The sequence below is a fragment of the Seriola lalandi genome, unplaced genomic scaffold, assembly GCF_002814215.2.
Source record: "Seriola lalandi dorsalis isolate HSWRI2012SDOR001 ecotype SW California unplaced genomic scaffold, Sedor1 jcf7180002054474, whole genome shotgun sequence".
Lineage (NCBI taxonomy): Eukaryota > Metazoa > Chordata > Actinopteri > Carangiformes > Carangidae > Seriola > Seriola lalandi.
This window is the reverse complement of record NW_019525027.1, coordinates 735,163-748,143: the sequence shown is the minus strand read 5'-3', so window position 1 is coordinate 748,143 and position 12,981 is coordinate 735,163. Positions and strand designations below refer to the sequence as shown.

The 12,981-nt window shown below is 40.7% G+C and overlaps 1 protein-coding gene across 1 annotated transcript in view; it reads left to right on the top strand.

Annotated features, from left to right (window-relative positions):
* unc13c (unc-13 homolog C (C. elegans)) overlaps nucleotides 1-12,981 on the top strand; it is a 103,479-nt gene that overhangs the window by 42,652 nt on the left and 47,846 nt on the right. Inside the window, exons 14-17 of the mRNA XM_023411972.2 lie at nucleotides 1,280-1,436; nucleotides 1,777-1,845; nucleotides 11,043-11,132; nucleotides 12,294-12,422. Coding sequence (XP_023267740.1) covers nucleotides 1,280-1,436; nucleotides 1,777-1,845; nucleotides 11,043-11,132; nucleotides 12,294-12,422 — 445 coding nt within the window. The remainder of the gene's footprint in view (nucleotides 1-1,279; nucleotides 1,437-1,776; nucleotides 1,846-11,042; nucleotides 11,133-12,293; nucleotides 12,423-12,981) is intronic.

The window sequence follows — 12,981 nt, the reverse complement described above, 5'->3', positions numbered from 1 at the left end:
ATAGGTACCAGTGAATAATAATGTAGGAGGCGTTCCACGTGCCTTGTGGAGCAGCAGCATGAAGTGTTAAAATGAGCATATGCTCTTGACTCAGGCAGAGATCCATGCTCAAACCAGGTCTCCCAGGCTCCAGCACTTAATTACTGCTGGATAGTGCTGTTGCTGGTGTATGCGTGTGTAGAGAGAGAGAGGAGGAGAGAGAGAGAGATATCATAGCAAATCTGAAGTGGCAATGCTTTGTGCATTTGTTGCTTGTGTGTAGTTTACAGTTTAAAGTTCAGGGAGTTAAAATGGTGCTGGAGACAGGAAGAAAGAAAATAAAATTTCTTCAAACAGAGGACATCAAGTTTGCAACAGTGAAAGACCCCCTGCTTCAATCCCTTCTCTGGGAAAGATGACTTGAGTAATTTTAGCACACTGCAGTGTACTGAGGTATAGTTTGAGCTGGGCTTACATACTCAATGTGGATTCACCTCAGTAGCAAACACTTAAATGGGCAAGTGCACACACTGTGCTTAAGTTTGTCCCAGTGGTATTTGTCAAAGAATGAAGCAAACAAATAAGTTGAAAGTGACAAAGTAAAATTTACATTTCTCTCTTCTGCTCCTGTGGATATGATGATATCTCAGCTCCCACAGGATCCCCTGATTTAGTGTCTAACTTACTGACTCCATCTATTACTCTGCAGCCTTATGTTGTTAATAGTAGGTTACACTGCTTTGATTCATGACATCATTTGCTACAGATAATCATTGAGGACACTTTTTTTTTACTACACGAGCAGAGCAGTAACTTCTTATGCACTAACTCTTCCAGCAGAAGTAATTGTTTAGAACACTGAAATATGCTCTCTCCTCAGGAGTCAGAAGGTGAAAATAATGAAGAAATACTGCAGTATGTCTGCTCGCCTTTTGTTTTTTACTGCTCTGGTTACTGCGGTGCAGAGCAATGAATAGATAGACACGATATAGCATCTTTTTGAGCTATACTTTATATTGGAAGGGAAAGTTTTGTTAGCAATGAAATATGTTCTTTTTCAGCACTGTGTAACTTGTGGATTTTGAGAATTTCTGAAGGGCACATTGATTGCTTGGTCATTTTCTCTGTTTCACTTCTCTCGTTGATGTCAGGCCTCATATCGTTGGATCTCATATTATTTTCTTCATGTGTTTGTCTACTGATCCTTGGTGAAGAAATAATGTTTATGTTGCTCCACAACATGGCCACAGCACTGTCCCTTGTGCTACATAGGATAATAGCTGTTTATTTTCCCCCGCAGGCATTTCTCCTGTCTGTCCGCCAAGTACATGTGTCCTGGTGTGCCAGCAGTGATGAGTAACCTGCTCGCCAATATCAATGCCTACTTCGCCCACACAACCACCACCACCACAACCACTGCCTCCGCTTCTGACCGATTTGCTGCCTCTAACTTTGGAGTAAGTGCACCTATTCTTGTCTTGTAGTCTAATGCTAAATAAAAGTGTGTGGTGTCCAGTTAGACTTAAATAGTGTCTACTGCTGTCTTATATTCTGTCTTATATTTGTACATTTTTACAAGTTGTGCATCCGAAATAAACTAAATCTCAGCGGTTGCCAGCGCTTTCCGATTGAACCTTTTAATAAGCTAATGTTGTAAGGCAAATTTTGTTCCAGGAAGTACAAATGAATCACTGTGGGCAAAGCAATGCTACGGTCCATGCAGTGTTATAAATTTTTAGCCACAGTCCTTTGGGTGTGGTGACACTCTGATCTGAATTATGTGTCTTATCCTGACAGAGGGAGAAATTCGTCAAATTACTGGATCAGCTGCATAACTCGCTGAGGATCGACCTCTCTAAATACCGGGTATGTATGAACTTTTTTGTGTTTGTCTGTGGGACTTCTGTCACTTCAAAATAAGGATTTAAAAAAAAAAAAAAAGTTTTCTGTTAAAGCTTATCTCATGTCCACATTCATATTATCGAGAGGGACTGCATTCTCACTGGATATTTAAACGTGTCTCTATTTTATACATTGCAAGCGCAATTTTCCTTTTCTGTGAAAATACAGGTTGCCATTTTGACAGAAGTGCTGCCATTTAAGCTACCTGCCATCTGCTTGATTTGATACAGACTTCTAGTTTGATTCAACTCTGTTTACAGTACACTATGTGCTTTCTTTATCTGGCATGCAGCAGCAATCCATTTACACTTTGCTTTTAATGCCAAATGTGCGTCTGTTGCCCTCCAAACGTGGTTATTGACTGGATCCTCCTCCTTCTTGGATACAGTTCAATCTGTATTTTATGCCCCATTTGAATCCCGCAGTGCAATCACACAAGGTGCACATTAATGCCTGGTGTAACGGTGTTGTATTAAATATCAGGATTATGCCAAGGTAAATGTCATTATAGATGTGTTGAAGTCATACCAAGAATGACATTTGGCAATGTCACGTACACCATACTCATGGTAACATTAAGTACATTCATAAAATATATATGAATATAATTATATAGCTTTGAAGACTTTGTGGTTTCAAACTGTGATACTGAGGGGGGATTTGTGAGAAGTATGTTAAGGAAAAGCCGAAATTACAGTTAGATATATATACTCAGAAACGGAGACATTGCTGTCCATTGTTGCTCAACAAAAACAAACAAAAAAAAAAACTGGATAATATTTCGTTTAAAATGAATTGAATTATAAGTGACCAAATTTTTGAGCTTTTGCAGTTTTCAAAATACTGTAACGAACGGTGTAGTCCGCTACATAAATATCGATAATCAGCCTGTGGTGTCAAGGGGACCATTGGCATCTGAAGAAATAGTGGTCCTCATGGTCCAATAAATAGACCCTGTAGTGAGGGTCCAGCAATCTGTTTTCCATGGTAGTTCGTGGAATTAGGGTGTTAGACACCTTGTAAACATCTGTTAACTAGGCCATGCACTTCCACATTCTATATGTAGGCTATAGCGTCTATAGATCGATTTGATGTTCCGTATTACTATTATTAAAAACAAAGGACATGTTGTTTTAAAAGAATTTGTAGCAACTACAGGCATTTTATATTTCACTTAAGAGAAGACTTAATATTTTGGCTGTTAAGCAGCTGTATCCAAAGTGATAGGCTTCATTATTATAGTATCACTAACTGCCAGCTACTTAACCATACATACGGTAATAAAGCAAAAACCAAGGTGGAGTGCGGAGAGGGAGGATGAGAAAATAGCCAGCAGGAATAGCCAGTACCGTGGAGAATGTGTATCACATTTATATGTAATCATTATGTTTCTTATCAATGTACAAAATTACAGTTAAGATATAGATCATAAGCATGCATAGTTACCTGCATAAAAAAATCTATTTTGTCTCTCTGCCTGCATACATGCTGGAAAATGCATTTAATATGTAAGAACAGGTGTGGTGACATTTCATCCCCCAGTGGGGTCGTTCACACTTGCCTATTTGTTGTATGAGATAGCTTCATTCTTCACGGTCATTTGTTTTGTGATTTTCAGTGAATGATGAGCATTAGGCAACATTGGGAAGCTTGACGATCCTGCTGTATATAGAGAATTTTATGGTTGACCTGTTATAGACATATCACCTATGTGTTCGATGTGAACTGCTGACTGTCACCGTTTGATGGCTTATCAGCCTACATGGTCTGTGTCCATGAATCTCTTAGTGATGTACCATTTGGCACAGTCTTGCATCACATGTTTTCTTGCGCATTTTGCTGTCTATTCAGTGATGGAAAAACAGTATCTGCTCACTTGGATAGTAAAGTAGAATAACATATTAGAACTATATTTTGACATATATCTAGTAAACTAAGATAAAATATACCTAAAATAACTGTAAAATTATAAAGAAAAATGTAAAATATGATTTTGTTTGATCACCCTTGCACACCTTATCAAATTACCCTAATTTAGAGGGAAGTCATTTGAAAGAACAATCAAAAACACAGTTTTCCTACCTTTCCCAAAATATATGATAAAACGTACCAATCAAACTAATGGTTTAGATTAAGGGAGCACCAGCTGTTTACTCACCAGTCTGCCCTCTGAGCAGTGCTATGGCTTCAGGGCAGATTGGACACACTACGGTGGCAGTATCGGACAGTGACTGACAGTCCGACAGGGCTGGAGCTAGCTGGTTAGCATGCTAACTTCAGTAGAAGAAAAGAAGTGATGGAAATAGAAGCAAAACAAAGCTGCACTTTCCACTGCTGAAGACCGTTCTTGGCGAGTAACAGAATGAAGTTTGATGCTGAACTCACAACGTTGGTTCTAGACTGAGAAGTAATCAGCTGTTAATGCTAACATTGGCTGTGTAGCAATAGAAAAACTTAGAAATAGCTCCTATTTATATATATATAACCCAAAAAATGGCCAAATGAAGAAACTAATCTTTCAACCAGAAATTATTCTCTCCAAAAATCTGCCTCTCTCAGGCCACTAAGGGTGCCGCTGTATGTTACTAAGGCAGATTGAAATCCTGACATACAGCACATAATCTTCCAGAACAATTCCAGAAGAGGCTAATCCTGTTAGACACCACACACCACCGCACACCACCACACACACACACACACACACACAAACACACAAACACACTCATTTGCCTGACCCTGTATACACACACGTACATCCGTACACCTAAGCTCACATGCAGGAACACAATACAAACGTGCACAGAGCTGCAGACATGCACACATGCTTTTATCTGTCCCTCGCTCTGTCTCTTTTGCACTTACACGCACAGACAAAACCCCATCTCTAGCACACACTCTCCCAAATGTGCAGGCAACCACACTGCTGCTCACTGACTCACACAGATATACACCTGAGCAGCCAAAGACACACACATCTCCACACTCCTCCCCAGCTGGTGGCGTTACACACTGAACTGTAACTGAAAGATGACCCTCTCACCTTTAATGTGACACAAAAGGCAGCGTGTCATTGAGTGGGTGATTGCTTTAGTTCCCTTGCTCCTTGTCACAGCTCGCTGTGTGAAGCCACATGTGATTACAGAGACACACCCTGATCGCGGCAGATCCTGCTGTCTGCTTACAAAGGCAAAAAAGACAGGATGAGAGAAGAGACAGCAAGTACATAGTGAGACAGAGAGAGGACTCGAGGGGCACACAGAATTAAGTTGCAAATAGTGAGTTAGGGAGAAAAAGGACTTGGAAAGAGAGGTGGATAAAACGAGCAGAGAGAGAGAGAAAGAGAGAGAGAAAGAGAGTTAGAGGAGAACAGATTTGGATAAAGAGGGGGAGAGTTGGAGGGAAGAAGAGATGGATTTGGAAAGAGACGGGAGTAAAAACAGATGAATAATGAAAGGAAGCATGCTGGGTGGTTGACAGAGAAGGAGAGAGAGGGTTAAGTGAAGGAGAGATGGCCCTCTTGTATTTTCAGATGGCCTGGCTGTCTGGCGATAAAATGTTCACTGAGACCAGTCACAGAATATCACATTGGCTTCACCTGCCAGCACTGCCCTGCTGCTCTCTTGTCAAGCCTGCCACAGACCAGTGGTCCATGCACACACACATACACACACATACACGCTCTCTCTCTCGCTCTCACACACACAGACAGTTCATACTCTCACTTTCTGAAGCTGTCCCATAGAGCCAGCCTGCCGCTCTTCGACAGTAATAAGATTCAGATCTGGCTCCTCCGCCCGCTCACCGTATGGATTTCCCTATAATGACATTCTGAGGGAGATTGAGTTTGCTTTTGTAAAACAGAGGGCCTGAATCAGCAGAGAGGGAGCGGCCGTGCAGCTGCCACCCTACATTTTGCTACATATGTGTTTCTTCACTTTAAACTTTATTCTAACAGCCCTCATACACAGTGACGCCTTGTGTAGGCAGTCTGTCCCAGCTAGGATTTGCAGGTTTCTCTAGGTCAGACGTAAAATCTCAGTATTCAGAGCACGCTGGGAGGGATTTGGTCTGGCTGAGCTTAGTTTGATATAAAGTGATGTTTGTTCAATAAGCACCCCTGGGAGGTGTGTGCTATTCTCTTAAAAAGGAACTCTCTGCAGAATTACAGTGGGCCTTTAGAGAAAAGGTTACTTAATGCAAACAGCTGCTTTGTCGCCCTGTGTGGTACAGAAGACTCCTCCACTGCGTGAGGTAGTTGTTCCATATTGTACCTGTAGCTCTCTACAGCAGGATTGTAACAACCGCACTGAGCTGTTAGTAAAGCTGATAAAGCATCATGTGAACAAAGTTGGTGTCATTTTTCTCCATGTCCAGTCTCCGTGCTCTCGTCCTCACACGACAGACAGATATCATTTTCTATTTTCTGGAGGAAGAAAACGTTTAGAGAACAAAGCTGCATCAGCATCGTTGCAAATATTTGGGATAATCTTGTTCTTTGCAGAGCAAAAGCTGCATAATCCTGAGCTAACCCTTTTAAAATTGTGACAGACAATGTGAAAAGCCGAGCGCAGGAGACAAGCTGGTATCACCTTTCATAGAGTGCAGAAGATAAGACACCTCTGCGCCAACTCTGATGGACAAAAAAAAAAAAAGAAAGAAATTATTCAAATAAGTTATTGTAAAGGGCAAAGAATTCAAAGTCACAAATGTGTGAAGTTGTACTCTTAAATGAACAAAAGGGAAGCACTGATATTTTTACATGTGTATCGAGGATAATTGCAGCATTATGTTTTAGATTCTCTCTCTCTCTACACACACAAACACATACTTTGTGACATATGCCTTCGCTCAGGATGGTCAGGGTGACTGGTGCAGTATTCCCATGGCAGTTTTGTGGTCCAGTGCATGACTGCTTTTGCTCTCTTTTTAACACATGATTACCTGCACTCGCTCCAGTTGTTGCCCGGTGTTTGACCAGCCATTATGCAGCCTCTGTAATCTGCACAGAGCATAATAAACAGTCATCCATTCTGATTTCAACTTTCAACCCATTGTTACATCACATAAAGAGACATTTTAAGTGTTGAATGTTAGACTACAGTGACATTCACACACTGTAACTACAGCGCATACAGATGTTTTTCAGACCTCTTCAAGTTAGTTCAAGTAGTTCCACATTTTATGTTTCAGACTCATTTTAAATCGATCTAATACATTGATTTTCTCATCAGTTTGACACAGTATCCCACAGTGTAAATTTATTGTAAATAATTTAAAAAAAAAAATTTTGTTCATTAATTTCATTGATTTATTCTGAATTAAAAAAAAAAAAGAAATATCCCACTACATAAGTAATCAGACCCTTCATTTACTACTTTAAAACACCTTTGGCAGCAAGTCTTCAAAGGAATGATCCTACAACCTTGGGACGCAGTTATTTTCCGATCTCTCCAGAGATGTTCTGTTGGGTTCAGGTCCAGACTCTTCTTGGTGGTATGATTTGGGTCATTGCTTTGTTTAAATATAAATCTTTGCCTGGACCTCAGATCCTGAGTACTCTGGACAATGTTCTCACTCAGGATTGCTCTATACTTTTCTACATCATCTTCTCAATCTTGAGTAGCCTCCCAGTCCCCGTGGCAGAAAGATCCTTCAGCGTGATACTGCCACCACTGTGTTTGACTGTGTAATAGTACTAATGAGGTAATGCTCAGTGCTTGGCTTCCTCCATACATGCTATTGGGAAATATTACCAGATAGTTCCATATTAATTTCATTAGACCAGTGTATCTTACTTCTCATGGTTTGAGAGTTGTTCAGGTGCCTCTTGGCAAACTCCCAGCAGGCTACCATGTGCCTTTCAGTGAGGAATGGCTTCCATCTGGCCACACTATTATGTTATTACTGGTGGTTATTCTTACATAAGGTTCTCAGACCTAGTCTTATCATCTGTCTCTGGTGATCTGATCACAAAAACTACATTCTGAGATGGTCTGGGCCACAGTGTGAATGCAAATGCGTCCTGGCCACATTGAAGGACCACCTACTCAACTCAGGTCCTCTGCCACAGTCTAATTAGTCAAACCACATTTTCATAATGAACCCAAAATATTTTCTGTTTCAAATGGATAAAACCTTATTTCATTGTAGAGCTGTAGGCCACGACCCTATTCACTCAGCCCCTCCTTCCCCTGCTCTCTCTGTCTCTGTCTCTCTGTCTCTCTCTCTCTGTCTCTCTCTCTCTCTCTCTCTCTTTCTCTCTCTCTCTCTCTCTCCCTCTCACTCTCTTGCCACCTAACATCCCATGGTCCATGGTTCTGAAACAACAGATAAGCAACAGTCAATGGGAAATAAAAGAGTGACAGAAAAAATGATAATGACAAAATTTATTTACATATTTTGATACTGACAAACGAGGTGCTGAGTCCAATCAAATAGGTGCTAGTTCCAATCTGGAAGGTTCTGGATCTGGCACAAATGAAGCCCTGACTGTAATGTGGTCATGGGAAGAAGCTCTATCTATCTATTATCTTCTAAATGTAGAAGTTGTAAATGGTTTTCTTGCACTGTTTTTTCACAGTTTTTTTTCTTTAAAAAGGAAAATTCCTTTCTTTAATTTGATGATAAGCAGTCACTTTTTAAGTTTTGTTGGCATTGACCCAGCAAAATATTATGATTACTAGACTAGAACGAAGACAAAGAACGAAAAGCTCATCAGCATCACTCAGTCTTCGTCCCATCTTATAATGGACTTTCTGTCATCTTTGGACAGCAGTGCTGATGTTGTCTTCACTTTTGGCTCGGAGATGGATACTTTGCTTTTTCAGTATGCTTGCCTGTAATAAATCTGTCTCTCTTTCCTTTTGTCTTCTGCCGATGAAGTTGGGAGTTTCTCATTTCTGGTCTTTGTGTATTCAGACATAAGGTCTTTTAGAGCTAGACACAACTCGTTTCACTGTTGTTACTGCTTCTAGAAACACCTAACCTTGAGAGAGCAGTGTTTCAACAGAGAGGGAGATACTGTATCTGTGCATTGGTTTAGTTTGGGCCATGGATGAACCATTTTTGTTTGTCAGAAACAGAGAGAGGCTGAATTGCAATTTACAGTGCATTCTGTTCACAAGTACAAGTGTTTTTGAATAATAACTTAATAATGAATGCACTTTTGTGAACCCTCACCATTTGCAATCAGAACAGATTGTCAAATACCAAATGAAATTGGTAGCTGATATTATAACATTTTGTAAGCAGACATTTGTTTTTTGTGAGGAACCCACCTAGCTCCTTTGCTGCAACCATAATGAATGTCAATGAGCACTTGACTTTACTCAACTTTAATCACTGTAATCACACAGCTAGATTGCCTTTTAATGTCAGAGAATCCGGTAAGATTGAAAATGCTACACTTTGAAGTATTTGTACATTTAAATGTATAGAATATGATATAAGACTAATTGTGTGTTTAATTTGAATTTAAAAAAAACAAAACAAACAGTGGATCAGACCTCCACTATCACTGGAATTCAGACTGGCAGCAGTGAAAATTGCACATTGCACATTTCAGCTCTCTGATAGAGGTGCCAATGCTTCTATTGGAAAAGGAAGAAAGCTCAAATTAGTTGGACATTACTTCAGGGGTGCAGGTGCTTTAGTTGATTAGCTACCTTTTTTTTCTGAATTAGTTTCTAGCAACAAAATAACTTTGCAGACTTAATTGGTTTCACTCTATAAAACCTGCAATTCTTAACATGCAAAAGACACAGATAAAATATATATTTTCCTATTTTAATAACTGTTCCACCGTCATGATTTCAGGAGGTGTACAGACAGCAACAATCAACGTTGCAGTGGAAGCTATAATATTCCAAGGGGCTGATGGTTTCTCTTGTGTCTGAGGGCTACACACGTGTGAGGTTATTGTAAGATAAATGTCAGTGTCAGCTGAGAAGGAAAGGGTAGTGACTGATGGCACTTATGGGCCCCATGCTGTGAGTGAGACAGTTGGCAGTACAGTAGCTGCAAGAAAATGCTTTTTTTCCCCTGTAATTGAAGGGTTTTTATTAAAAGGAGTCTGCCGGGGACTGGATGAGACGGGATTCTCAGGCTTCTTAAATCTCATTTTAAAATTCAACTGAATTCAATCTTTTAGCTAGAAACAAATCATGAAATTACTCCAATAACTATATTGTTCAGAGAATAGGCAGTGATGCAAGCTGCCTTTTCTCTGAGGCAAAAAAACAATCCATTCTGACTGATTTTCTTTTTTTTCACATCAGCAGCCAAATATAGTATAACTGGTCCACTTTTGCTTGTGCAAGATGTGTGTCAAGCTTGTTTGCCTGGAGGAGGTTTGCTTTTTTTTATTGGGGGCTACATTTTCACCTCTAAACTAGACTTTTCCTATTAATCATGTGTCTAGAGAAATATACAGTAAGCTCTCAGTAGACAGCCGACTGTCTGTGAGGCATTAGCAGGCCATCTGCATGTTGCTGTTGGTTAGCTTTGAGGACCAGTTACCAGACAATTATTTCTGAAAACTAAATTTCGTTGTGTTTTTTGCGTCTTCGCAAACTGAATCATTATCTTGAATCATTTGTCAACCCAATAAAAAGCCATTAAGCTGCTCATGTCCAGAAGATGTTAGGCTAGCTTTGCTTCTGCTGACGGGCTTTGATCTCCGATAGAGCTCTCTTGCACTTGTGCTGTCAAACCTACAGGTTGCTGTGGAGATTTGGCTTAATTTCCTGAATCTCTGGTGTGCATTTATTGACAAGGTAGAGGAGGGTTAGAAAACAAGAAAATTTTTTATTAGAGTACTCAAAGAGTAGGAGAAGTAGGATAATGTATGGGGCAGTGATGCCTTTCCTCAGGGCTGTCAGGGCTTTATATGCTCCCCGTCACGGTGCTGTGCACTGCCTGATGACTTCATGGCCCTGAAATAGCGGTTTTCATCAGCAGAGACCTCCCTTGTCCACTAAACGATTAGACAGACAGTCATTTTGTTATGATTGCTGGGCGTCGCTCTGTAATCAATTTCAATGTTTTGGCCTAAGCGATGTGATGTGGGGGGTGGGAGGTGGGAGCTTGTGACGTTAAAAGGGCTGCTTCCGACAAGATGTCCTCTCTCCTCATGTTATTTTCCTCTCTCTCTCCTACTCCAGGATAATTTCCCTGCAGGAAACCCAGAGCGACTCCAAGATCTGAAGTCCACTGTTGATCTGCTGACCAGCATCACCTTCTTCAGGATGAAGGTAGCTTGAAGTGTGTGTGTGTGTGTGTGTGTGTGTGTGTGTGTGTGTGTGTGTGTGCGTGCGTGCGTGCGTGCGTGCGTGCGTGCGTGCGTGCGTGCGTGTGAGAGAGTAGGCTATATGGGCAGGAAACAATTTCAAGGACAATAGTGGAATACGACACTCGATTTAAGAAAATTGAAAGAAACATAAATATTGCAATAAATGATGATGGAGCACAACAGTAGGTAACCTTTGTAGATCTCTACAATAGGTGCCGGTCATAACCTTTTATCACAGAATTACTGTGTAAGTGACTGAGACCCCTTCGATGCATGGTCTTGACTGTAAAATGTGCAAACATTCATTCGTAAACATAAATCCAGATTGATTTTAGGCACGTTTCCTATATGTGAAATCAATCCAGACTCATAATTCCTAAGAACCCGTCCCTCTGAACAACACTTACTGTTCAAAACCAAATGATTTATTGTTGCACAAATTCTTGACTGCAAGCTGATGCATTAGGGTTGTGTTTGTGTTGATCTGTTTTGACCTGCATACTACAGTAAGCCTCAATGTTCAAAATGTCTCCTCTCCCTCCCTCTCCAACAACAGTATGTCGACATGTCTCCCGCTATATGAAAAGCTCCATTCAGTTCTTTTGGCGGGAGTGGGGGTGTAGCGCTGGTGCACTGAGGCATAGCTAAGATGGCAGCTGTGAGCAAAGGAATGAAAACTGTCGCTTTAAGTTACCAAAGCTTTCACTCTGTGCCATGCCCATGCTGGGCTTTACTGTGTATATGCACCGCTGCTCATACACAGGAGCTTCGGTGAATGTGCAGTATAAAATATACTGAACATACACCTCAATGCCAGTCTGGCCACATGTCATTTGTCCTATACATAATAGATGTAAGTAGGTAGCTCTTTTTTCCACAAGCAAGTTATATCTTTGTATTAATATTTCAAACATGTAATACGATATCATTACATTATCACTCCACTGACGAATGGCTCTATACATAGAAATTTATTTAAGTAACTGCCATTGATTTGTGTTGTTGAGATCATGTACAGTTTTTGAATGATTGTTATACAGTATAAACCACTGTAAGAACCAGGACAACACCTAACCATTAAAGCATATATTTTAATTGTGCATGTTTATTTGTATCTGTGTAGGTACAAGAGCTCCAGAGTCCACCCAGAGCCAGTATGGTGGTGAAGGACTGCGTGAAGGCGTGCCTGGACTCCACGTACAAATACATTTTTGATAACTGTCATGAGCTATACAATCAACTCCTCGACCAGGTAAACAGCTTCCACATTTGTTTGACTATTACTGCTTATCAGCTTTTTCAGTTCATGAGCGTGTTACACAGGTAAACAAATACTCAAAGCAGCTCACATATCATGCGTGATAGTGAACAGCTGCCAAAATCTTGAGATCTCTGTTACTGCAGCGCTTCAGCTACTTCAGCACTTGTAGAGTTTTTCCATGGGCCTGGGTCGGACTGCTTTCAGCAGCGCTGCGTTTACATGTGCTTCCACTACAGCTACTGTACCTCAGGTGTTAGCCGTGCTACTGTCCTCTTAGGCTGCAGGGCCAGCAGCCAACCCGGGACTGTCTCCTCCCGGTCTGTACAGCTATGTGACTGGAGAGAAAGTTTTGTTGTTTAAGTGCATCTGTGTTCAGCTCTCAGGACTTTTGTATATTTTACCTGAATCTCTGTGGTTTGGTGTTTAGTGTCACTCCCACACTCTTGCCTGTACTTTCACATATAAGCTTTATTTTACTGAGCACTTTCAGTTGTATCAGAGATGTGTCAAGTTACTGCTGATGCAAGCCAAACAAGTTTTCCATTGGCAC